The 27873-nt window shown below is 35.5% G+C and overlaps 1 protein-coding gene across 1 annotated transcript; it reads right to left on the bottom strand.

Moving 5' to 3' along the window:
- On the bottom strand, nt 1-27873 carry HNRNPLL (heterogeneous nuclear ribonucleoprotein L like). The gene is made up of 13 exons (XM_081941953.1): nt 27498-27873; nt 23568-23686; nt 22590-22827; nt 20877-20962; nt 20259-20355; nt 20100-20172; nt 15779-15850; nt 12888-13105; nt 12400-12521; nt 4267-4468; nt 2851-2908; nt 2524-2622; nt 1-742 (listed from the first exon to the last, which is right to left on the bottom strand). The coding sequence occupies exons 1-13, from the start codon at nt 27675-27677 to the stop codon at nt 687-689; spliced, it is 1620 nt and encodes a 539-aa protein (XP_081798079.1). The 5' UTR covers nt 27678-27873; the 3' UTR covers nt 1-686.

Here is a 27873-nt window from a genome sequence, read left to right as displayed (position 1 = left end):
TTGTTATTCAGACTTCAATTTTTATTTTTATTCGCAATAGTTTCCAGGCCAGGATTAGCAATAAGGACATCATGCTAATATAAACGAAAATAATTCTGAAAAGACAATTTTTTAAAATAAGTTTCCTTCCATCCTGCAAAAAGGGTATTCATTTTTTCTCGAGAAATTCCTTTTTAAAAATCATATATTACACTACTAAAAATCAGTATGTGTAATTTGGAAAGAATTTATACAAGTATTTTGCCTTAGAACTGTTGTAACACATACAATTTATAATTACTAATAGAAACCATGAATTTTACAACTAATATCCTAAAATAATTATTCTTTTTGCATTGACACCAAAATGAAAAATAACCACAGTAAATGAAATGGTGTTATGGAAAACTGGTTTAAAATAAAGACCTGTATCCAATTGATATGCACACGCTACTACCAAGGCAGTCAAACCCTGTAGTTAACAGTTATACGGGTTAATATGCGCTACTATTATACACTGGGATACCTACTTTTTTGAGGAAAAAAGGAAACATTTGGCATTTAAACACATTCATGTATTACAAAACAAATAAACCAGTTAAATTGAAACAAGGAAACTGGGCAAATATTTCAGAATCAATGAACCACGTATCATCTCATATTTGTAGATAAAAGGCAAATGGAGTCCTTAACATGCCGTCTTTTGTCTACAGATGGGAAGAAGTAGAGAAGCAAAGCTTCAAGGTATACGGGTTAGAGCCATCTGCAAAATGCAAAAGGAAACTCAAGAGTTAGAAAAATACTATAAATTGTACTCTTTAAAATAGCCTGCTCAAATATGAAATTATGGTTTTAAACTAAAGTGATACAAACTGAGATGGAAAATAGCAAACTACTTTGAGGTAATTTTCTGTAAACACATTTTTATAGAAATATGACATTTTTTTTAACCCTAGAGAGCAATTTACCTGCATTTTCTCACAACTATATTTCTGTCACAGAAATATCACACGAATACAACATTTAAAATGCAGTAGCTTCTTGCCAGGAAAATGCAGTATTTTAGTTTGCAAATAAAACTACCAATGCTGTTAGGACAGTTGCATGGGGTAGATCAGTTTATTTCTAATACTAAGTTACAGAGTCTTTGAAATGGCAATGTCATAGGTTTAAACAGTAGGTCACAATTCCTTAGGAGTCAGTGAGAAAATCAGAAGGAAGTCACAACTGTGGGAGAGCTTGTGCATCAAAGCTGAATCACTGTCTAGACAAGCTGGTATGTCCAAGCACAAATGAGAGTAAGCGCAGAGGGCAGTCTGATATCTTAAACAGGCAAAGAGGTTCATTGGCAATACTTGCTCCAGCTCTGCCTGGACAATCAATAGTTAGCTTTTTCAAGAAAATTGGATTGTTTATTTCTAATTAAAAGTTTGCATTTTATAAATTGCAAGATTCTAACCGTTTTGTTTGATATGTAGATGAAAATGGAATTAGTAAAAATAAATAGTATACCTTTCTTTCTGCTGAACACTAATCCATTATTTTTTTACTGGGGGTGGAATCCTCACAAATTAATTTGCCATTTACACCACCAAGTTTAAAAATTATTGGACTATACTGGGAGAACTGGGAGATTATTCTTTCTCAGTCAAGCTAATCATTTACTACATAGGAGCAAAGTTTGTTGTTTGCCACTGTTTTAGACTTGGATGTAAGTGTAAGCATCTTTATCATAATTGATAATACTATCTTACAGTAAACAATTACAATTCTATATGTATTTATCTAATAAACACTATGCAAATATGTATGTGTAAATTTATCTCTAATGCACTTATACAATTATTAAATTCTTAATATTGCTTTATCATAATTGCTAAAACAAATAGCATTATTATAATTGCTAAAACAAATTTCTCTAGCTACTGGATATTTAACATGCTTTCTTAACTAACTTTTAAGATATGCTGAGGATTTGTAGCACTGTTTTCCAAATGCAAACAATTAGAGAAAACCTCTGACCAATACAGAACAAAAAGTAATACCCTCTCCCAAGGAGGTCCATCTAGCAGGACCAAAAATTGCTTTCTCCGTAGTGGCTCTCTCCCTCTTGTAACATCATCCCTACAGAGATAAAGTTGGCCACCACTTTGACACTCTTTTGAAAGGCCCTGAAGACCTGGTTCTACCAATGGGCCTGGGGACAAAAGAGTAATATAGAGCCCATCAAGTGGCAGGTTTGATTGTTTTTGCTGGGAGTAGATGGGAAGGGGATGGTTATTGCTTCTATATTGTTTTAATACTGGGTTTTATCTTTGTAAGATGCCAGGAGTCACTTACTAGTTGGCTAGCCATATACATTATCATAAATTAGTCAGTGAGTCTGTCAGTCAGTCAATCAATCAATCAAATAGATTAAAATGCAGTAAGCCCAATGGCATTATGAATGCTAATTTCTGCAAATTATACTTCCCAGCCCAACATTATCTAATTAATACATCTTCAACAAACATGATGTGAAGATTATTTCACAGTGATACTTACTAGGCACTCTTATCTGGTAGTGATTTAGTACTGTAAGGGCTTCCACTGCATCTGTCTTGCATTCCCATTCCAAGAGACCAGAAAGTGTTTTAGCTGATGCTGGCAAAACAAAGAGTTAAAATGTTTTGTTTTGCTTTATTTTTCTGTCAGAATCATTTGCCTAGGTTTTTAAAAATATTTTTTAAAGAAGTGAAATTGTTTTCTATCACATTAAAGGAATATTTAATTCAATAATAATAAAAAAACTGGCCACGAGAACCCCATAAACACACTCAATCATAGCTAATATCCACTGGCAATGTTTTCCTTCAAGTAATATTTACTTACGTTTTGGATCAAATACTTTATATTTGATAAAAGATAGGACTTCATGATCATCACACAACTGTAACAATAAGAAAACAAAAATATGGTTGCTAAACAGCAAGACTCAATGCTTGCTGTTCACAGTGATTCACAGATACATTGCTATGAAGTACTTCCATAAATATCATGGCCCCCTATTGAAACAAAAAATATTGAATTATTACAATATGGCAGGGTAGAAATATAATAAATTAAAAATAAACAATTTCAGGTAATCCTTGCTTAATGACCACTCAAAGTTACAGCAGCACTGGGTCTGAAGTAGACGCCTGGCAGCAGCAGCTGGCTGAGGCTACTGAAGTACAGTTTTCTATTTCAACTCCTATGCCACCAGCACCAAGGAATGCTGCTGTGCAGAGCAGCCAAAAGGGAAGAGATGAAGGGAGTTAGGCAAGGGAGTTCAAGGGATGCAGTCCCTGAACTTCCAGTAAGGATTTCTGGCAAACAAGGACATTTGAAGGACTGGAGAATAGTATTGCGGTCAGATTGGTAGCTAGAGGATGGATTTTGGATGGCAATATCATTTCGAAAAAAGGAGAGATTGCAATCCAGACAACCACTCCTTGTGAGCAGACAGCAGAAACCATAATTTTTGCACTCAGTTTGTAAACCAAATGACTGAAAGTCGAGGCATTTCAATCAAGCTCACAACCATAATGTAGCCACAATTATTTGGACAAAGTTTGATCAAGCCTCATTTTTTAAAATCATTTTTGCAATTACCTAATTGCTTTTCAGTTATTAGGAACCTTCAGAGAGGCAAGTTTTACAGCACTCAACAGGTGAGTTCCCTTCAGTCCTCGGCAAAAGAAAATGTGAATATAAGATTAAGATCTTCAAAAAAATTATTAAATAAAATAATTAAATTTTAAATAAACAGCAAAATGGTGAATAGAATCTTTATTTTGGGAAGTGGTGAATGAATTAAGGGTGCAGATGGATAAGAAATAAGATTTTGACATTAATTATAATAATCCTCCCCATGGGAAAATGTCATTGTTTTGAATTCTAAAAATAAATCAGACTTTGAAGGGTGAAAGCTAGATAGAACAAAAAGGAACGAAAGATTATAATTACAAAAGAAGAACATTTAAATTTGATTACTAATACAGAATGGAGCAAAATACTTTAATCATCTATTTTAAATTATAAAGGCATACTGAACAATATTTGTGAACAATTGACTCGGAAATTAATTTAAGAATATCTGCCTTTATAGAGAGACTATCCTTAAAATATGTTATTGAAGAAGCACAACTGAGACCGATAGCAAAGTAGATTTAAAATTGACAGGCTACAAAATGATATGTAAAAAAGATGTAAAAAGTATTAGATTTTGTAACCTGATTGTTGTTTAAAACCATGGTCTATTCTTACCTTTACAAATGTCTCTTCAGTCACACATAAGGGTACATTATAGTAATGCAATACACAAGAAGGTGGCTGGATGATGTTCTTGGATGCTTGGCCAGCACTTGTAAAACGATTGTTCTTGCTCATTGCAAAGTCTTTATAACTGCTTGTCCCATCTTCCAGCTCAAATATTTGACTAGGAACAACTGAATGCTGCTTGGATACACTGCAATTAAAAAATAAGACAAGAAAACTCCCTTAACATTTAAATCAGAAAATTTTCCTTAATTAGCCTGTAAAATTTAATTATACTCTAATATAATTTAATAGATTGATTAACCTTCCAATTATTGCAATAAAATACTCCCTTATCAAATGCATGTACACTGAGAGCTTCTGCACGGGAAACAAATTCCTTGTGTGTTTAATCACACTTGGTCAAATATAGTATTCTATTCCTATTTGTATTCCAGTCCAGTCCAGTCCATTATTCTACTCTAATTTATTTATTTTTCGTATTCTTAATCACCCCTCAGAGAGATGCTCTGGGAAATGTACAATACAATTAATAAAAACATTAAAATCTTTAATTTAATTTTAAGATTAAAAAGTTTTAAAATTTAAAAAAATAACATTATAAAATTTCAAAAGGTGAAATATTCCAAAATTGGGGGTGGGTGGGTTAAGCTGTTTTTTTTTTAATTAAAGAGTTTTAATAAATTTTACAAGTATATCCCCTCCCCCCCCCCCAAACTCCCAGAGCAAAATACAGGGTATAAACATTTAACAATCATACGCTAACGTAAGCTAACTAACTAACATCTTCCTCCTCTTGTACTTTAACTCTTCTTTTATTAAGCTAACTTTAAATAAATTATACCAATCCTTGTTCTTTCACTCATAAGCTAATTGGAATTTCTTAGTCCGATATTTATTTTGAATATATTCAATCCATCTTCTCCATTCCAGCTTGTATTTCTCATCTGAATGGTCCTTAAGGTATGCTGAGATTTTAGCCATCTCTGCTAAGTTTACTACTTTTTTTAAAAAAGAATTTTATTGGTTTTTAAACATTTATAGGGAGAGGTAAAAAGGGTACAAAAGAAAATTTTGGCAGCTCCCGTGCTAGTGGTAGAAATCCCCCCAAATCTCACAATTTTTACAATGTTAAAAACAACATATAAAAGATAAGCATAAACAGAATCTTGTTTTACATTATATCAACCATGTGTTCAACCATCTCTTTCTTTGTCACTTTCTAGTATATCAACAATTATCATAGTATTTCAAATACATTTATTTTTGTGACCTGAGCTTTTTCGATATTGCTTCCTCCTCCCTGTCCCCAGATGAAGCCACAGCCCCCCCCCCCTTCATATCTTGCACATTACTACCTTTTTCACCACCTCCCCTATTTTCGCCCTCTAGGAGAGAACTGTTTTAATGAAGGCTTCAGCCTCCTCCACTGTATTAATTCTATTTCCCTCCCAAAAAAATCAACATTCCCTCCTGCAATAACCATCTAAACCAAACTCCTTTATTGTATAATTTCTTTGATAAGGAGGAATACTTCCTCCTTTTTTCCCTTATTTTTTTCGGAATTTGCTTAAGAATGGTAATTTCTTTATCTTTATATTTTAATGGTCCCTCCCTTTGGGCCCCTAGCATCTCATCCCTCGTGGTCCTCCTAAGAAACTTAACATGTACCTCCCTTGGAACATTGTGTGTTCTAGCATATGCTGAATTAATCCTGTAAACCCGATCCATATCCCACCACAACTGTTCTTTATTTCTCTTAATATATTCTGCTAAAATTGTACTCATAATATCCTTAAGATCTTCATTTTCTGTCTCTAGTAGTTTCTGGAATCTGAGAAAAAAGGACATTCTTTCAAGTTCTATTTTTGCCATAAAATTTTCCAATTCTAAATTTCCCTTCCGGACTGCCTTAACCTCCTCCCCCAATCCAGCTGCCCCCTCCTCCAACACCCCAATTCTTTGTTTGTTTTCTGTTATATGATGTTGTACAGCTCTGAGTTCATCTTTCAGATCTGTCACCTCTTTTTTCAACTCATTTTGACCCCTCATAATTTCCTGAAATATTTGGTTAACAGATAGTTCTTTTGAGCTCTCTCCAGTCCCTTCTTGTTGTAACAATGAAGTAATCTTCGTCTGCTGCATGCTTGGACTGGAGGTGGCAGAAGCAGGAGCAGAGAATGACTTGCCCGTTGGAGGTTTTTTGGGCCCCATTTATCTGCGTTCAGGGATGATAAATCTTTTACAAAGAGAATGGCGTCAGTGGAGTGCACAGCTGTGCCGGTTCAAGGCGGCAGGCAAATCCAAAAGTAAAAAGTTAGTTCTCCTTCACAGTTCCAAGGCACGGAGGTACACCAGAAACAGGAAAAGTCAAATAGTCAAAATTAATCAGGAAGACCACGTAACAGGAGAGGTCCAGAGCACCTTCAGAGGGGGTATTAAGACAATTACCAGAGATGTTTTTTCTCCAAAGGTAGTTTCAAAAGGCAGGCTTCATTTATAAGTACAAAAACAAAGACGGAGGGGCGCAATCTTGGCTCCTCCTTTCGCAGGGAGAAGAACAAGGAGTTCCATAAAGTTTTTTTCCTTTTAAGAAAACAGCTCAGCAGTCACTTCTTGCAGCTGTGATATCATTCTCAGATAGTTAGTACAAGTGGCAAGTCAGCCTTTATTCTCTCTCCATTCCAATATAGAGAGATAGTTCAAATGCCGCTTTGTCCAGGGGGGGGGGTGTAAAGAGAAAGAAACACCCCCCTCTAATCTTCCAGTTTCAAATGGATTGAACAAAAACTTACAATAATCTGCTGCTTATCTGTTAATGATGATTAAGGAAATTAGGGCGGATCTCTCCCCACCGGCATTTCAGCCGCTCTTCTTTTGCTTAACTCTTTCCTCCCGGAGCCCATTCGGTGAAAGGGCAGACAGTCTGCAGCTGTTTCATGCCCCCCCCTCCGCTCCCCGGCTCCTGGGGCGAGGCTGGAAACACCCCCGCCGGCTGCCGCCGAGTCTGTGGGATTCCAGCAAGCCGCCCTGCAGCAGGCGACCCCTCCAGGGCTCCCTGTGCTCCTGAACGGAGCCCACCGGGGAGACGAGCAGCGGACAACACGTCCATCACCTACAGGAACCGGAAGTGATCTCTCCTAAGTTTACTACTTTTAACGTCCATTCTTGAATAGTAGGCATCTCTTCCTTCTTCCAGTACTGCGCCACCAGCAATCTTGCTGCCGTTGTTAAATTCAGAATCAAATTAGTCTCTATAACTGTAGTCTGTAATTATCGCTAACAAGAACAGCTGGGGAGTGAACTTTATCCTCTTTTTAAGAATATTTTGAATAATCCACCATATTTTTATCCAAAATGCTTTAACTTTTTTGCAAGTCCACCATATATGGTAATACGTAGTGTCAGCACAGTCACATCTCCAACATTTAGGTTGTAAATTCGGATACATGCAAGCTAACTTTTTAGGATCTAAATGCCATCTATAAAACATCTTATAGAAATTCTCTCTCAAGTGTTGAGCTTGTGTAAATTTTACATTCCTTACCGAAATCTTTTCCCATGTTTCCATCATTATTGGTTCTTCAAAGTTTTGTGCCCATTTTATCATACAATCTTTAACTAACTCTCTTTCAGAATCCATTTTTATCAGTATATTATACAACCTTTTTATATGCATTTGACTCTGGTCCCTAATTTGTTTTACCAAATTATCCTCATTTTGTATACCAATTTTCTGATCGCTTTTCCATCTGGCCTGTAACTGTCCATACTGAAACCAGGTTTGAATTACCCTTTTCTCTCTTAGTACATTCAAAGGCTTTAACTGTAGTACACCTCTTTCTATGTTAAGAAGCTCTCTATATGTAATTATATCCTGCTTTTGTCTATACTTATATTCTCTATTGCGTGTCTGGGCACTACCCACATAGGTATCTTATCATTTAACTTATATTGATATTTTTTCCAGACACGCAGTAGAGCATTCCTTAAAATATGGCTTTTAAAAATCTTGTCCACCTTCTTATCATATATTAAGTAAGCATGCCAACCGTATACCAAATCATATTCCTCAATATTCAGTATTCTATCCTCTGTTAAATTTATCCAATCGCTGGTTGTTGATAAAACTACTGCTTCATAGTATAATTTTAAGTTGGGCATTTTCAAACCTCCCCTTTCACGTAAATCTTGCATTATTTTAAATTTTATTCTCGGTTTCTTCCCTGCCCAAACAAAATTATTAATACCTTTCTGCCATTCTTCCAAATTTGCATCTTTTTTCAGTATTGGTATCATTTGAAAAAGAAATAGAAAGTTGGGCAAAACATTCATTTTTACTGCAGCTATCCTTCCCAACAAAGACAGTTGTAGTTTTTTCCATTTAGTCATCTCTGTCTGTATTTTATGCCATAATGGTTCATAATTGTACTTATATAGTTTCCCATTTGAGGTTATAATATGAACTCCTAAATATTTAACCTTTTTTACTCTCTCACATCCTGTTACTCTTTCTGGGTTAAGCTGTTGTTAATACAGAAGTGAGTAGGGGTTCTCATGGAACCAGCTAGCCCCACAGTTGTGTGGCACTCTGTGTCCTGTACAAAAGATCACACAGCCAATTCTGACCACTTTGTGGAAGATCAAAAGATTGGGGGCTTTCGATGGGCGGGGCTTGACGTCGCTACGACACAACATGCAATCTTGGGCTCCAGGATTGCTGTCAATACCTCTGTTGCTGGACGATCCTTTTTGGATCTAAACCGTTCTGAAGGAACAGTGATAGTGAAGGGCATGTCCTGCTGATCTCAGGGGCATCACAAAACCCCTGATTGATCCAGGAAAAAGCTCTTTTTGCTGGCTACAAGAGAAGCAGACAATATGGCTACAGAAGGTTGGGACAAGCCCCTGAAACGGAAGCAGCACAGGAGAGACAGTGTGTCGAAATGGTGAGTAAAATCTTTATTATTAGAGAAGAGAAAACCCAAAAGACTCAGGCTTAAAATAAAATTGAAGATAGAAGGAAATAAGCGGAGAATTTACCCTGGTTTAAAACTATCTTATCTTTTTCACTTTAATTTTGTTTGTTTTTTATGGATGGACTTTTTACAAATGCCTCTTACTTTTAAACTGGACTGGTCTTTTTCCCCTCCTTCTTCCTCTATACTTTCCCCATTTTTTGTGTTTGTGGATTAAAAGCCTCTTTCCTCGCAAGGTTCAGCCGGATCGTAATCTTTAAACTATTTTTTTTTCTATTTCCGGAGAAAAACCCTTTCCGGAGTTCGGAATTTAGAAAAGAGAGCCAAAAACAGAGGGAACAGATGTAACACTGTCATCTAGTGGCTAGAGGCTTGGCAACATCTGATATTACAAAGCTATCGGCTTGGTTCACTGTAAGGGTCAGTGGAAAAAACTTCACTGAATTTGTTTGAAAGCTAGCAAAAGCCTTGGATGTTTTAGTGGCAGTGTTTATAACTTGGAAAAATGGCACTATATGAAGAAGAAAAGGAACTAACATTGCAAAAAATTATGTTAGAAATTCAAAAACTCTTAATAACTAGAGGGAATTGAAAAGTCTTGAATTTATAGATCAAAATACAAAATATCAAAATACAGAAAGTACGGAGAGAAGAGGTGAGAATACTTATAAAACAACGATGAAATTTGAGAACAGAGTTCAAAAAATTACAGACACATATGAAAGCAATAATAAAATTGTTGACATTGACAGCAAATCGAATGTGGATGGAAATGATAAGTGCGGAATACGGAAAGGAGAGATCGATGAACTGGAACTCTATCTCAAATGTCAAAACATAGATGAAGAAAGGGGAGAAAATTTGGCAGAAACAATGAGAGTAATTTCGGCAGAAGCACCAGTGATAACAAAAGTCAAGCAGATGAAAGGAACAGATGGAGGGTTTCAAATTCTTTTATGAGAATTGAACAAGTTGTCAAGAGAAGTCCACATAAGACTTATCAAGAAAACATTTAGAATACAGATTCTATAAATGGCAAGAGATATTGGACTGCACTATTTCTGGAAGGATACAGGATGATGAAATGAAATGTTGCAATAAAATTTAGTTAAATGTAGTTAAACTTTGAGTATTATGTATAAGACAACGTAATAATAGCTATAGTCAAATAAATGATCAATAATGATAAAAAAAGCATTTATATATACTAGATTGATAATATGAAATTTTATATAAACTGTAAGTGAGGATGATGGAGATGATGTTGAAAAGCCTTTTTATAAAAGATAAATAATTCTATATAGGATAGAATATAAAGATGTGATATCATTAGATGATTTCAGGATGATGTAATGAAATGCCATAATATAAATGTACTTCAAATTTAATATGCCTCATATAAAAAGGATGTAATAATAACTATGCTTAATGAAAGTTTAACAATTATAATAATTTGTATAAATGTATATTAGATTGATGATACTAATAATGGAAAAAACATGGAATTGAAAATTATTAGAGAATGTTATTAATGCTAAAATATTATTATTGGATACATTGAAGACGATATAATGAATCATTATAATATAAATGGATACATATTTAGAATACCTTGTTTAAAATGGTGAAACAATAGTGATAATTAAACAAATGAAGAACAATAATAATGTATAGAAAAATATTTGATTGACAGTGATTTTGGATAAAGCTCAAATGATGACTATGGAAAGGATGGAGAAAGATTTTATAACCAATCGACACACTGTATGTAGTTGAAGAGGTTTTTTATGTTACATGTTTTGCGTGTTTATGTTTGTTTGAAAATAAAATTTTTATTTAAAAAAAAAAGATTGGGGGCTTTCATCACCTCTGAGGGCAGGATGTTTCACAATGCAGGGGCACCAGTAGAGAAATTGGACACCAGCTCTTCCTAGACTCTGCCAGTCAAAATTCTTTGATAGACATGGTCTGCAGCACACTTCCCTGCCTGAACAAATGTGATGGGGTGATGTGATGTGGCGAAGCTGGTTCCATAGGTAACCTGGCCCTATGCCATATAAGCTTTATAGGTGGCCACCAACATCCTGAACTGGACCCAGAAGCAAAATGGAATCCAGTGCAGTTCACAGAGCAAAGAACATTATATGTGCCCTTCTTATAGCACTCAGTATGGCTTGCACAGCCGCATTCTGCACCAGCTGAATCTTCTGGATACTTTTCAAGGATAGCCCCAATTAGAGCACATTGCAATAGTCCAAAGAGGAGATGACTAGGGCATGAGGGACGGAACAGAAGGCCTCTGTCCCGGAAGGGGCATAACTGGCACACAATGTGGAGTTGACAAAGGTCCTCCTGGCCATGGCTGCCACCTGCTCATTAAGCAGGAGCCATGAGCCTAAGAGAACCTCAAGGTATGCACCAAGTGGTCCAACCTCATCCAGGGCCTAATTTGATAAACTCCTGTATACAGAGAGGTCAACCCACAGACACTCTGTTTTACCAGGTTTCAGTTGAAGTTTCTTGTCTCCTATCCAGACCCCTTCCAGGCACTGTGAAAGGATGTCCACTGCAATAAAGACATATAGCGGCGTATCATCAGTATAGTGGTGATACTTCATCCGGTCCCAGTGGTTTAGATGTTAAAAAAGAAGTGGAAGGAGCACTGACTCATGGCACCCCACAAAGGAAGGTCATGAGCTGGATCTTTCACACCCTATTAACATCTATTGGAACCGGCTTTGGAGGAAGGAGGTGAGCCAGCACAAAACTGTGCTGCCCACCCCCAATTCCCTAAGTTGGCGCAGAAAGTTACCATGGACAATGTTATTGATAGCCATAGAGAGGTCAAGAAGAGCAAAGATGGAGGCACCACATCCATCATGCTCCTACCAGAGATCATCCATGAGTGCAACAATGCCATACCTGAGCCTGAAACCTGACTGAAAAGAATCCATTTCCAGATAATCCATTCCTCCAGGACCTTCTGGGGTCGCAAATTAATGAAGAATCAAATGGCATTTTGTAAATGTACAAAAAGGGACTTTCCCCAAACGAAATTAAATTCTCTAAATCAGGTTGATTTTAACACATTTTATCTTATATTGGTATTGATATTAAAATAAAAATTGTGATGCACACCTACCAAACATTTAGTCTCTTCCCAAACAATTTGACATTATTGAGATGTGTAACTGCTCTTTCAACAGCATATTCATCACCCATTTCCACTAATGAAGTGCCTGGAATAGTCTTCATAAATTTAACCTGTAATATTTTAAATTATACATAAATTCAATTTAAAAGATGATAGGACATTTTTCAATTTCAGTTGGAAGATACGTAACAATAACTTGACTTCAAAGATATTTACTGTCCTTTTAAAAAGTCATACACAAGATTTTTCAGGTAAATGGCTACATTTAAACTTTTGGTGATCACTTGAATGCTAAAAAACTGGGTGAGATCAATTAAAATAAAAGCTTCCACTTTAGTGTTAATGCAATTATTCCATTATACTATAATAAAATCACAATTCAATTTAACAGTATTCAGAGGCCACATGTCTGGTTTTGGTGGGGTAATTGTAATGCATTTCTGCTTTACAGTCACATTGCTAGGCATTTAATTTACCTTTTCAATATTTCCATACAAACAGAACAAGTTGAAGACTCTTGAGCAATTCATCTTTTGCTGGTGCAAACCACTGACCATGACAACAGATCCTGAGGGGTTTCCTCCATGCATGTAAGATGAGGAGGCTTGGGGAAGTGGATAAGCAACAAGCTCTGGAGTATCCCGAGATGCCATTCTATACCGACTTGGTAAAGGTAACAGAGGACCATGTGTTCCTAAAGAAAAAAATACTCCCTAGTTAATAAGTCTAGAATATTTAAGTATACAATGCATCAACTAAATATAACATTACAAAGTAACCACAGCAACATGTCTTATTTAGTGATGTTTCATTAAATAGTAAAACTAAGTTTTTAATATTACAGGTTAACCTCAATTGAGCCAAAAATCTGTATTACTAAACAAAACAGATGTTAAATGAGATGTGCCACATTTTAACTTTTTTGCCAGTTGTTAAACAAATCACTACAGTTGTTAAGTGAATCATGAGATTGTTAAGCGAATAAAGCTTCCTCCATTGACTCTGCTTGTTGGAAATCAGCTGGAAAGGTTACAAATAGTGATCACAAGACCCAGAGACAGTGCAACTGTCATAAATATGTGCCAGTTGCCAAGTGTCCAAATTTTAATCACGTGATCATGGGGATGCTGCAATGGTTGTAAGTGTGAAAACCGGTCATATCGCTTTTTTCAATGCTTTTGTAACTTCAAAATGTCACTAAACAAATGGCTGTAAGTCGAGAATTATCTCTATACTGGTAGTCTGTGATTTACACTCATTCATTTAGTAATATTAGAAGTTACAAAGGCACTGAAAAAAGTAACTTATGACCAGTCCCTAATGGAATGTGTGGAACAGAGATGGTATTAAGCAGGTTCTGACCAGTAGCGGAAATTTTGAGTAGTTCGGAGAACTGGTAAATACACCTCTGACTGGCCCCGCCCCCATCTATTCTCTGCCTCCCAAATCCAAGCTGATTGGAAGGAAATGAGGATTTTGCAGTATCCTTCCCGTGGAGTGGGAATGGAGATTATACAGTATCCTTCCCTTGCCACGCCCACCGGTTACTACAGAATCGGTAGTAAAAATTTTTGAATCCCACCACTGGTGTGGATGACTTTGGGGAACAAAGGCCCTAGGAAACAATCAGTCAAGAGAGTTAAGAGCCACTACTAAAGTAATGGTCACAGAATGAAACTTTGTAACGATCTGCCCTAATGATCAAGCATTTAAAAGTGGATGATAGGAAGTCTGTATCTTCAGATTTGCAAGATTCGGTTAATGTGGCCTTACAATAAAATAGAATTAGTCCGTCTAGTCTTGTTTCCTATCTGGCTTACTTGAGAGGACTGTCATCACATTTACAACTGTCCCAGTGTCCCTGAGGTCATGTGATCAAGGTCTGCGTGCTTGGCAACTGGCATGTATTTATGACAGTTGCAACACCAGTGAATCACTTGATCACCATTGCAACTTTCTCAGCTGACTTCAGACAAGCAAAGTAACTAAAAGAGTTACCATGTGGCAAGATGGGTGGCTAATAAATTTCACAAATAAACAGAGCCAATACAGGAAGCCAAATTTGCCTAACAACTGTATGACAACTGCACTGCTTACCACTGGAACTACCAGTCCACTGTTGAAGGTTATAAGTCAAGGACTATTTGTAAAGCAAAACTTACAGCTTTGATTTTGTTCCTTGAACCTATTTAATACTCAACAGCAATGTTCCACCATTTTTTTTAAAAAAACCTTACTTTTAAATAATATAAAACAAAACTTATGGCTTTGATTCCCAGAACCCTTTTAATATAGAGCAATACTACTGAATAATACAATACAATACAATAGTAGAGTTGGAAGGGACCTTGGAGGTCTTCTAGTCCAACCCCCTGCCTAGGCAGGAAACCCTATACCGTTTCAGACAAATAGCTATCCAACATCTTCTTAAAGACTTCCAGTGTTGGGGCATTCACAACTTCTGGAGGCAAGCTGTTCCACTGATTAATTGTTCTCACTGTCAGGAAATTTCTCCTCAGTTCTAAGTTGCTTCTCTCCTTGATTAGTTTCCACCCATTGCTTCTTGTTCTACCCTCAGGTGCTTTGGAGAATAGTTTGACTCCCTCTTCTTTGTGGCAACCTCTGAGATATTGGAATAATGCTATCATGTCTCCCCTAGTCCTTCTTTCTCTTAAGCTAAACATACCCAGTTCCTGCAACCGTGAACAAGAATAATCTTGTTAAGTTCAAGATATGTTTCTAACTAAATTTTAATTGGCAGTAAAACTTCTAATAGAATGCAGAATTTCTCTTTTTTGAGAACCAAATCAAAATTTGACACCGGTTACTAATATATTTTAGTTTTCAAGGCTCTATTACAAAGGACTCATCAAACTATCAAAACAGAACCCCTTTAGGAATTTTTTAATTATTTAATTAAAGTAATGCATTTTCTCCAAATGCTCACAAGGAACAGTTCATCTTGAAAAAACTGTAAGATCACAAACCGCAAGATTCAATCTGGTGAAAATCACCGTATTTTATCTATTTTTAACTTTTACAATAGTGTTCCATTGTGATAAAATGTGCAACCAAGAATTGTGATGGCTTTTAGAAAAATGAAAGCTAAAAAACACAACAATGACCAATCCTAAAAACCTGGTAAGTGGATATAATTTTTAGATAAAAACATGAGCCAGGGAATTGTAATAAACTGAACAACTTCTTTAACCTAAAAATAAAGATTATCTCTTCTATGTAGCAATGAGAGCAATTTCTTCCATGCAGAAGACACAGATAATTGCAGAAACAGGTGTGTTTTCCATATAAATCCCCAGAAATTTATGAATAATTTTTATGAAATTAAATTCATAAAAGAAGAACTTACCATAGCCATCATGTCTAAATGATGAGGGATGTTCTCCCAAAATAGCTTGCCTCTGTCGGCCTTTCCCTCTATCTAAAGAATAAGAGAGCATTGATTTTTTTAAAGTAAAAAACCCTCTCAAAATATTAGAATTTTATCAACTAAAACAATGTTTTCTGATTAAAACTCTGCTAGATCTGATCACATGTTCACCAGTCAAATATTATATTTCCAACAGTATGGTAACCAGATATTTTTAAGGTTATACATTTGCATATTTTGGTCATTTCGTCATTTAGATTGACTTGTTATAATACGAAAATACACCAGAATTATTGTTAGGACACTAGAAATATTGTTGTTATTAAAATCACATCCAGAAACATTTGACATTTTAAACCTAAGAAAACTCTACAGGTGTCTTAACACTACAATTACTCTCATAAAAATCAAGCTGTAAATGCAGTACTTTCGAAGGACAGTACCTGATTCACACTATTAGCTTCAACAGCAACATATTTTCAAAGTGGGCTTCTTTTCAAGAAGTTTCAGCATAATCCAACAACAACCTGTATTACATGGTTTCATAATCAGTTAACAGAGGATCATATTTTTAACATACATCAACAGCTATTAATGGGAAAGTGCTGAGAAAACTATACATTGCTACACTATTATTATACAATCTGTATTATAATGCCAATGAAAATTGAACTTTTAACAATGATAAGTTTTCAGCAAATTTCATTTTATACAAGAATATAAAGTTAACCAACGGGTCAACACTATTGGATGAAAGCAGCAACCAGTAAATATCTACTGCAATGGCATTTATCATTAATGTTTGCTAATAGTTTTATTACATAACTTGAAGTGTCAATTTTTTTAATTGATTGCTAAACTGTGAGAAATAAGAAACAGCCAGCAAAGACAGATAGTATTTCAATGGGAAAATATCTATGTTTTTACACGGAGCCTATTAAAATCAGCATGGGTTGTAAACTCAGCTTTGATAATAAAAAGCTAAAAGTTTGTTTCCAAGGTCCACAATTTTGTTAGGGAAACTTGTTGAAAATGAAAACATTAGAAAAAAAATGTAAGTCCTCAAAACAAAAGTGAGGAAGAATATTTTTGTGTGTCAACTACATACATATCTTTTACATGGATATTACTTTCACTTATTTTGGTAAAAGATGAATAAGTATGAAATAAGGAAAATACCTGCTAATAATATCCTGTTTAATATTTAACTGATATTGAAATATTAATATGAGCCAGTGGTTAAGGCATTAGGCTATAAACCATGAGATCATGAGTTCTAGTCCCACCTTAAGATACAAAGCCAGTTGGATGGCCTTGGGACAAGTCACTCTCAAAGCCTTAGGAGCAGGTAATCACTTCCAAGAAACCTTGTCCAGAAAATCCATCAATAATCCATTACCAATAATTTCTTCTTATATATTTAATTTTTAAAAATGATCGTTCCTCAGAGACACTGCAATGGATTCTGTACTGAGCACTTCTAAGATCCCTTCCAACTCTGTGACTCATAAAGCATAGCAATAAAAAATGCAACATCCTTCCGATTAAAACATTCACTAAATGTTGGAGAATTAAAAAATATTTCTGACCAACAACTGAAAAGGAAATATGAAAAAAAATATGTTTAAAGAAAAATGAAGATGCTGCTACTCTTGATAGCCATGTGGACATTGACTAAAAACAAGGGAGAAGAAATGCAATCCATAGGTATGTTATCATATTTGTCTGGTACATATTTCTATGTAAGTACAAAGTATGCCATGGTACAAATGCCCTATTTCCGTACTCTACAAAACAGCATTAACAGGATCTATATTCAATACAACTGACAACATTTCAGCTAGCACATTTATACAGTATTAGGTTCTTGAATGTAATGCTGTAACACAATACCCTTGTTGAAAAAAGGAGAACCAAACAGGTTCAAATATTCAAAATTATCTGCTTAATGAAAAACATAAAAACTCCAAAGTTGTGCTTGATCTCAGGTGATTTCATGCACATGTAGTTTTCTTGTTAACATGAAAGCGATCTAAACTGACAGATCCCTATGATAGTACTGTTCCCACCAAGCTGCTTAGCTTCAAAGCCTAGACAAGATTAGCCAACTTTGCCAGATAATTATAAGGCTAAAAAAACCTTAAATATTTCTGAAATAAGGTCAAGATACCAATGTAACAAAACATACGGTGATTAATATAGACAAAAGTTGGGAAGAGGAGAGGCCCAGAAAATAACCTGTTTCTGAGACACTTTTATCACTCTTCTAAGAGAATATTAAGAAGGTCAGTGAGTACTGCCTCATTGTAGTGATGATTACTGTCCAAAATAAACGAGCTATTTTCTATATTAAGGAAGTTGCCCACTCACTGGCATTTGGTTTATTGCTCACATTATGTTCTCTGATGATTCATTAAAATTGATATAGACAGTAGCTTTTATTAATTGTTAATTATCAGAATAAAAAGCTACAATTGTCTATCTACAGAAAATGTGATGCAGGTTTTTCCATTATAGTCATAAGTATGGGTGAGCTACCAAGCCCCCTAATTTTTAGTCCCATGACTATGGGGATGCTGCAACAACCATAATTTCAGGCATGGGCATCCATTTTTTCAGTACCATCATAATTTTAAACTGTCGTTGAATAAATGGTTGTAAACTGGGAATTAGCTATGCTACTATGCTAAGCAGTTATGTGGGTGTATTTAAACAACAAAGTGCACATAGTCAAAGATATCTCAGTGCCACATAACCAAATCCATTCTTGAGAACTGAAATGATGTTCAAAAACAGTTAAAAATAAGAAACAGGACTTGCTGTTCAAAGAAAAATCAAATGTCACAATAAACATGAAATTTGTGATACAGCTGTGTTATTTTCCTTCAAGGAAAGATTTCTTATTTCCCACAGTTTCATTTACCAGGATAGGCCACAGTCCCTAAACACAATATGAATTGAATGTGTAAACTTAGTATCTTTGTTATGTTATCTGGCAATTCAAAGCCAAGTTTAAGTTTTACCATAGCATTGTGGTTGAATAATCTGCTAACCAATAGCATAGCCCCCTTATTAACTTTTTACAAACACTTAATTCTTCATTCCAAAGCCTATATATCAATAGTACATGTTACAATCAAAGCACTATCAATAAAATGCAACTTTTAGATAATAGTTAAAAGGCAAGCCAGGGCCTAATATTAATAGTACATTTTCACAGTCAAAATGATATCTTAAAAAATTCAACCATGTGGTAATTATTAAAAAGTCAAATCTTGTTTCATGTTCAAAATTTGCTAAATACTCTACCTTGATAAGTTTCCCAACCTCCTGCTATTAATGCCTAAATTTTCAAAAAGTATACACAACAAATTATACATGTCATTAGAAATTACAGAGAAGTACAGAATAAGATTTTTTTACACTTTCATGCAGGTTCTTTTCCTGATGCAAATAATGTCCCTGTTAAGCTTTGCAGTTTAAAAAAAAAAGAAATATATTTTTGGTAATGCAGTGAAACCCGAGGAACTTGCCTGACAGGTTGCTGCAAAATTTCAATTTATTTGTAGGTAGTTATGATCCTTTAGACAACATTTACATTGGAAAACCTATCTTACATACAACCAAAACAATTGCCACAATGTACAAGAGAGAAACAAGACTTGGAATCTTCCATATTATATTGTTTTGTTCTAGGGATGTAAGACGGGAACCATATGCAAGCTGATTATAATGGGTACAGTCTACCATAGTATTCATGACATGAAATCAGAAGTATTGTAAGTATCCTTCTTGACATGCTTGTGGTGATGATGCATGCAGTATGCAGTCAAGGTGAATTGCAAGTCTGAGGTTTTTCAGAGGGCCATTTGATGATGCCGATGTGGTGCATGATGAAGTGTAGAGTCAGCCTGCTGGAGTCCTCTATCCTTCTTAATGCTTTGTCCACCATATGGGAAAATTCCTTTCCATGGAGAAGCAGTGTGCAAGTTTGTAGTTTGTAAGGAAAAGTCTGCATCAGTGTCCTCTCCTCCAAAGAGTGAGAGCTGCTTGGAGAAATGAAAATCCTTGTATTGCAAACATGCTTGCATGTATGGGTTCCTTCGTGGCCTAAACAATTCAGTATATCACCAGGGGACTCTAGTGTTGAAAGTTATTCTTTTCCAGGATTACAAAGCTTTAACAAAAATTCCACCAGCAATATTTGGCTTGAAATGACTACTGCATTAAAGAAACTGTCTGCATAGGTATAAGTATATATATGTGTGAATATGGTAGATACAATTACCCAAACACTTACCTCGTCTGCCCAGGTATGGCTTAGTATAATCCCAACTATCATTGTCATTTCGAATTACATTAAGTCGAGTTGGCTGTTAAGATACAAGCAAAACAGTGAATTTTAATCAGTGCTTTTTCTTCTAGAAAAGAGAGAGGCTTAAAAAGATATAAACTTTACCCTTGCATATTCAATTTTTAATGTACAGCATCCTGCATATATATCCGCTCCATTCAGTGCAGCTTTTGCTTTCTGAGCACAAAGAACTGATTCAAACATAAGATATGTTAAGGATCTTTAGTCTTTAAAATACAGCAACAAAATATTTCAGAAAAGAACTCTTCTAGCTGTGCTAGAAGTCACTCAGAATCCATTTACTGTATTTTTCGGAGTATAAGACACACCTTTTTTCCTCAAAAGAGAGGCTGAAAATCTGGGTGCGTCTTATACACTGAACACAGCATTTTTTGCCTCCTGAAGCCCCGCCCCTTCACCAAAATGGCCGTGCATAGCCTTATGGAGGCTTTCAGAGAGTTCCTGGGGTCTGGGGAGGGTAGAAATGAGCAAAAAACTGGCCTCCCCCCACCCTCGTCCCCAGCAGCACTCTATAAACCTCCATAATCTATGCATGCAATTTTTTTGACGGGCCCGTTTTTGGGGGGGGGAGCACTCTGCAAGCCGCCCCGCAGGTTATTCATGCCTTTTTAAAAAATGGACCAAAGAGCCCAGAGCACCAAGGACTCCACAGTTCAACACTGAGCTACATATTTCTCTTCTATTAGAAGAATAAAAGGATATTCAACCATGGCTTGTATTCCATTTCTCTTGAATATGACAATACGTTGTACTTTCCCAACAGGATTGCATACTGTGTACAAGACATCCTATAAAAGAAAGCAGCTGTTTTACCTTACAAGATTATTCAAAATGTTAACAAATAAAAATACAACTATTAAAAAGCCATTCTGAGAAAATACTGTAATGCAATTCAGAAAAGAAAGTTTTAATTCAGTTTCACTATACATACTTTAAATATTTTGCATGCTGCACTGGTAAATATACAAAGTTAGTATGCCCAATATTTGTACCATTTATAAAGCAGAACAGAACAAATTAGGGAAAATAATTATTTCCTCTCCAAATTATGCTGAAAAATGTTGAACTAATCTATTATAACTTTATCACTATTTATTTATTATGCTGCCAATCACACCTAGAGGCGACTGTAGGGAGCTCACAACTAAATAAAAGCAACAAGATAAAAATTTTAAACATTAAAATAATACATATTAACACTAAAATTAACTTTAAAAAATAACAAAGATGGCAAGGAAGGACACAAGATGCATATAGAGAGGAATGTGGGATCTTATCTCAGTCCATTAATCACCTCCAGTATGATACACCCCATTGGAATCTCATTTTGGCATGGGTTATGGGAACAAAGAAATTACAGGACTGTTCTTGGAAAAGTTACAAGATCTAAGTGGCAATATGTTAAAAGTATATACATTTATACTGTATATATTTATAATATCATGAGAACTGAAGTCAACTCAAATTAAACAGAACTCTGCTTCCAAAAGCAGACTGGCCTGGTCCCCTGGGAAATCTTTCCACAACTGTCCACATTTCACATAACATAACTGAATCATTCACTTTACACAAGAAAACTATGATTCATAGTTATTCATTCTAAATAATGTTAAAATGGGATTACATAATATATATGGTTTTTCATTCGCATGCTTCCTATATAGAAATGCAGTTATTTATTGCTTTATGGAACATACTTTCAGACACAAAAGACAATGAATCCAGTAATGAGAAGGAAGTGTGGAGTCCTCAGTGCACTCTGACCTTGGTTGTTTATCTACAGACATTTCATTACCTAACTAGATAACATCATCAACACATTGATGATTATCTTGTTGGTTAATGTAATGTCTGCCAGTAAACAACCAGATTCAGAAAACATCAAAGACTCCACAGTTCAATTCTGAGTCACATATGTTCTCTCCCAAGAGAGGGAAGATAAGACAAAATGAAAAACAGATTTCTATACTAAACCCATATTAAATATTTACTTTTAAATCATTTAGCTTTGACTTTGGTAAGAAAAAAAATTACTTACAGAAACTTAAAACCATTTGAGATTCATTAAGACCATTAAAATTAGAGGAGAAACTCTCAAGAGTAACTAACAAAAACAGGAAATCTGAATATAGAAAAACATAAGATACTGAGAACTGTATTAAATAATATATTACAAGATGCTGTTAAACAGGAAACTAAACCATACTTTCCCAGTTTTACAGAACAAATATACTGAAAAGAACACATGCATTTATATATGAAGATGCTTTCACATTGAATATAAACCAGAAAGAACAATCTTAGATCCTGCCAATGTAAAAAATAGGCAAAGAGGCACAAGCTTGCCACAAGCAAGCACAGTATGACAATATAAAGCATCAAGTATTTGAGATTTATGCTGTAAAATAGACATACCACAGTAATTGGATATAAAGGATTTTGAATTGATAACAGCAGAACTTTGTTCCCACCAGATGGGTCATCAGTGTTTCCTGGACGAGTTATTCTTTTGCTTGTAGAGTAATTGAAAAATGCTTGCTGTCCTGCTATGTATACTGGCTCATCTGCTGCAAACGTAACACACTTTTTGGCACTTTCAATATCCTCAAATTCTACCAAAGCTTGGCGTTTAAATGGCATCATCATCACATAACTACAGGAAAAAAGCACCAATTAGTTCATAATATAATTCAGCAATTAAACTAAAGCAAAACGTATCTAACTTAATATAATTGTTTTGCTCTCAAATGCACAAAAAAGACAGTTTCAATTCTTAAAAGTAAATGACAACTTTGAGTATAACATAAACTATTAAATTTAAATTATATATTTTAAATAACTCTAACTATAAATAGCCTATGAAAATGTTGATGATGAACAATTTCATACATTACTGTTTTGAATTAGTTGCTATGAAACATAATTATAAAAAACAACAGATATATAAAACAGGTCTAAATTATTTCAAAGAGCTTGTAATGGAATATTTTTCACTAATTTGACGAAATCTGCATATGTCTGGGGGCAAGGATCAGTGGACATGAATCAGACTCGTTCAACACTCAGAATATGAAGAATCCTCCTAAACATTTTGTTCCTTATTCAGTTTAGAAAAATAATTCAGTAGGTGACAAGTTCCACAGTTTTACATTATATCCAAATATGCTTTGATTTTGTAGATTGTTTGGAAATCATTAATCATAGTCTCATCATTCAAATCTATTGACCTGGTCTGTGGATAATGTTATACCATAAATATGATGACCTTTATTTAACAGCTTGACTAGATCATGTCAACAAGATATAAAAAAATGTCTTGTCCTTTTATATAAATACAGCCACAGCAAAATGCAGTTTCCTATCATAACTTTAAAAAAAAATCATTAAACCTACCATATGGTACCAAATTTTTCAAGAGCTTCCACAAGGTCTGCCTCCACAACTGACTCACAAAGACCACGGACATGGACCACAGGAGAAACGGAAACTTTGTGATGACTGCCTCCTGCATCCTAATAAAAGCATTTTAAGTTTCTTTTTAAATGTTACTATAATAAATATATTGTGAACCACGAAGTTACAACTTACTTTCATGTTTAACCGTATTTATTTATAACCAAAATATAAAATACGAAACTATGTCTAAATTTACTTGTTATAACAGTAAATTTTTCTCTAGCTTGAATGTTGGCTACTTTAATACTACGTGCCTTTTTCTCAAGTAATGGCAATTCTAAATGTCCGTGGGAACATTAAACAGAAAATAGAGAAGGGAAGGGACTATGGTATAAAAGCCCATTTTAAATCTCAACTTTACCTTCAAACAAACTTTAGGTTATTATTACTTTTCCAGTTTAACGGTTATAGTTAATTATACATTACTTTAACATTACTTGGAGAGAACAACAAAATTGTGAGACACAGAAAATTAATACATTGTAATTGCCAGAATACAGCCAGAATCTAAGGAGATAACCTGAGCCATTCAAAGATGAACAATTCACTGCATTTCTTATTCAAAATGATAATCCGTAAATATTATGTTTACAATAGTATTCTCTTGAGTAACTTAAATTATTACTGCCTGGAGGTCTATCACCAGAAAAAAAAAAGTGATTAGATTGTAATAAAATATTTTCCACTTTTATGAAACAATGTATAAAATTAAGTTATCAGAATTTTAATCAAAATATTCATATATATTAAATGAAAAGTTAGCAGATAGCTGTCTTCAGAATAGAACCATTCATGGACCCAACTTTTAAGAAAATAGTTTTCAATACATTTTTATTCTTTAAAATCTAAATGTGTGAGAAATTATATTTGTTTAAAATATGAACAATATTTCAAGCCAAGAAATAATATTGAATTAGTTTGAGATTTGTTCTCTGAAACTAGAAATGTTAGCTCAGATGATAGCAATGGCACTTAGACATATATACCTCTTCACAGTGCTTTACAGCCCTCTCTAAGCGGTTTACAGAATCAGCATATTGCCCCCAACAATCTGGGTCCTCATTTTACCCACCTCGGAAGGATGGAAGGCTGAGTCAACCTTGAGCCTGGTGAGATTCGATCTGCCAAGCTACTGGCAGCCGGTGATCAGCAGAAGTAACCTGCAGTACTGCACTCTAACCACTGCGCCACCACGACTCAATAATATACTAAATGAGCCATGGATAGAGCTATTTTATTTGTTCAACAAAAGAAGTGAATGAAAATAATGCTTTTTTGTTAATAAGTTATATTAATTTTAATCAATTTCCAAATAATTAGTTTTGGAATTAAAAGCATTTGATTTATTACGTATTATATTACTATCAACTAAATTACATAGTGAAACAATTTTGCATATGTAAGAAATAAATGTAAATCAACACGTTTATGCTTTCAGACACTGCTGTTCTTATTATAAATGCTTCTCTAATTTACAATTATAGGTTGTCCTTGAATTACAATTGAGGTCAAAATTTATCTTGCTATGTGAACGTTTGTTAAGTGAGTTTGCCCTATTGGACAACTTTTCTTGCCACAGTTGCTAAGTGAATTACTCCATTTATTAAGTTAGTAACACAGTTAAGTGAACCTGGATTCCCCATTGACTTTGCTTGTCAAAAGGTTGCAAAAGGTATCACATGATCCTGGGATTCTGCAACCATCATAAATACGAATCACTTGCCAAACATCTGAATTTTGATCATGTAATCATGGGGATGCTGCAAAGGTTGTAAGTGTGAAAAACAATCATAAGTGACTTTTTTCAGTGCCGTTGTAACTTTGAACGGTCACTAAATGAACAGTTGTAAGTCGAGGACTACCTGTATACTGTATTGTATCTGCAGGATGGGCAAAACAGCATGACTGTTGCTTATGCGTGGAATTATGCAGTTAACATATACTTGTTGTACCCCTGCAGTTTCTTCACTATAACAATATTGTACATGTTTGAAACTTACCTGGTGATTTGTCTTGTTTGGTTATTGCTTCAGAATATACAAATACCGTACCCTGGAATTCTATGATTCAGGCTAGTATATATCTCAATAAGAGGGCTGTTTCTGACAGTGAGGCATTAAATTAATTCCCTATCCTCCATTTCCCTATCCTATCCTCAATTTCTGAGAATGGCTTATTCTTCTTGCTAATGTTTCACAAAAGCAAATGACAACAAGTAAAGCAGTTCCTGAATTCTTTCCAGAACATGTACTAGCAGTGGCCATGCTGTATTTCCTCCTGAATTGTAATGTAATATAATGTAATGTTGCATATGCATGTCTCCTCTTTCATGTTGCACCTGTATATGTGAGTACTGGGAGTATGAAATAAGCTGAATGTACAGGTGTGTATCACAGGACAAGGGAAGGCGGGCAACATTTTAAGAAACTTTTCAGCTGCTTTCCCCATAGAAATGCCCGGGAATTATTTTTTCAGGGTCTTCTTCAGCAGTTCTAGGATGGATCTGGAGTATTTTCAAAGTAGATCTTTATCTTGCTGTCTCTCTTCCAAATACCAGTTAAGGACCTGTTTTATTTTGTTTTTGAGTACTTAACTCTAGTCGAGAAGACAAAATGTATGCTGAGTTAAAAACTGTAAAAATGAAGTGATAAATTCTGTAGTGTAATCAAGATAATGACCAGGTTGTGAGAATTCGAGCTAATTGTAATTCAATCATTAACATGTATTTTTTTTAAAAAACCCATATATCTGAATGATGAACAGAACATATTGTAGATCATGGCTTAGATAAAATTAATTGAAAAGTATTTTGCAGTTGAAATGCCTTATTTTGAAATCTGAAACAGCCAATATGACTCGGAGAATTCTAACATGATCTCAATTACTTCAGGTATTTTATCAAGGTCAAACTGTCCTTTCTGGGCTCAGAGCACTTCCAATACTGTACTTTAAAGCCAAAACAGTATGGCTATAATATAATGCACTTTGAAGCTGATTTGTTCTGCATAGACACATCGCAGCTCATCAGAGCCACTGACATGAATGGCTCTGCTGTAAGCAGTATTATCACGGATTTATTTATAAGTATGACGTATATACAGACAAAACAAATATATACTCTGTACAATACTGCAGGTAGAGATGAAAAATTCCAGACGACTGTAACATATTCTTGTCCTAATCTATTATTCTCCTACCCCACAAGAGCACAGACCTTAGTACAAAGCTTGCTTAGAAAATATAGCTGAAAATAGAACTCCAATAACAAAGGGGATTGCAACAGTTATCTGCTTCGAATCCCTCCTTAAGATTAATGAGGAAAATAAACACGGCAGAATTTGAGATACTGAGCTCCAGGATTAGACAAAGAAAAATCTCAACTTTCATCTCCTTGAAATTTGAAAGCGATGGTAAATATTTCATTTATGTCTAATGCACGTTCCCAATTTGTGGGACGCCAAGAGACGGGAAAGGATTTAAATATGCTCGGCTGGTGAGTATGCTTAGCCCAAGGATAATTTGGAAAGAAAGCCTCTCTGGGATCTCAAAAAACAAGATGGAATATAAGACTTAAGACTTCCACCGACAACGGTTTATTTTGGGAAGGGGGGAAAGCTAGGTTGTCTTTAAAAAAAAGCCTAGCCCTTTCCAGATGCGTTAAATCCTTGGCCAGGATATCCACGGGCTTTTCAACGAACACCAACATCACACCGCTCTCCCCCTACTAGGGGCGGATTCGGCGGAAAGACCCCCGAGGCGGCACCGGAGCGAATCCCTCCTGGACATCTGCTTCTATTCCCCCTGCCCAGCCGGCGAGCGACGGGAACAAAAAAACACAAGAGTGCGCGCCGCGCCCGCTTTCCTTACCCCTCCGGAGAAGCCCCCCGCGCGAGGGGCGGCCTTTTCCCGGCGGCTCTCGCCCTCCTCTGCCCCATACTCGATCTCCCCCTCTTCGGCGGCGGCGCTGGGTTTCAGCCTCTTGGCCTGGCTCTCGTACGCGCCGTCCTCCTCCTCCTCGTACTGTTCCCCAGAGGACGGGGAAGACATGGCGGCGGCGTCTTTGGTGAAGGGATGAGTGTGCTGAACGCACAATTGGCGCGCGAAAGGATGGGGGGGGGGAGAAACCCGAAAAGATCGGTTAAGCAAGGCCTGAGAGAGACAGAGAGATGCCCCGGCACGATAAAAGACCAGACCACACCGCAGCGACGCACGCTAACCCACACAAATCGCAGCGACGCGGAGG

This window comes from Natrix helvetica (genome assembly GCF_964273705.1).
Source record: "Natrix helvetica genome assembly, chromosome: 2".
In the NCBI taxonomy this organism is placed as follows: Eukaryota; Metazoa; Chordata; class Lepidosauria; order Squamata; family Natricidae; genus Natrix; species Natrix helvetica.
Note: the sequence above shows the minus strand (reverse complement) of the source record. Positions and strands in the feature narration are given on the sequence as shown.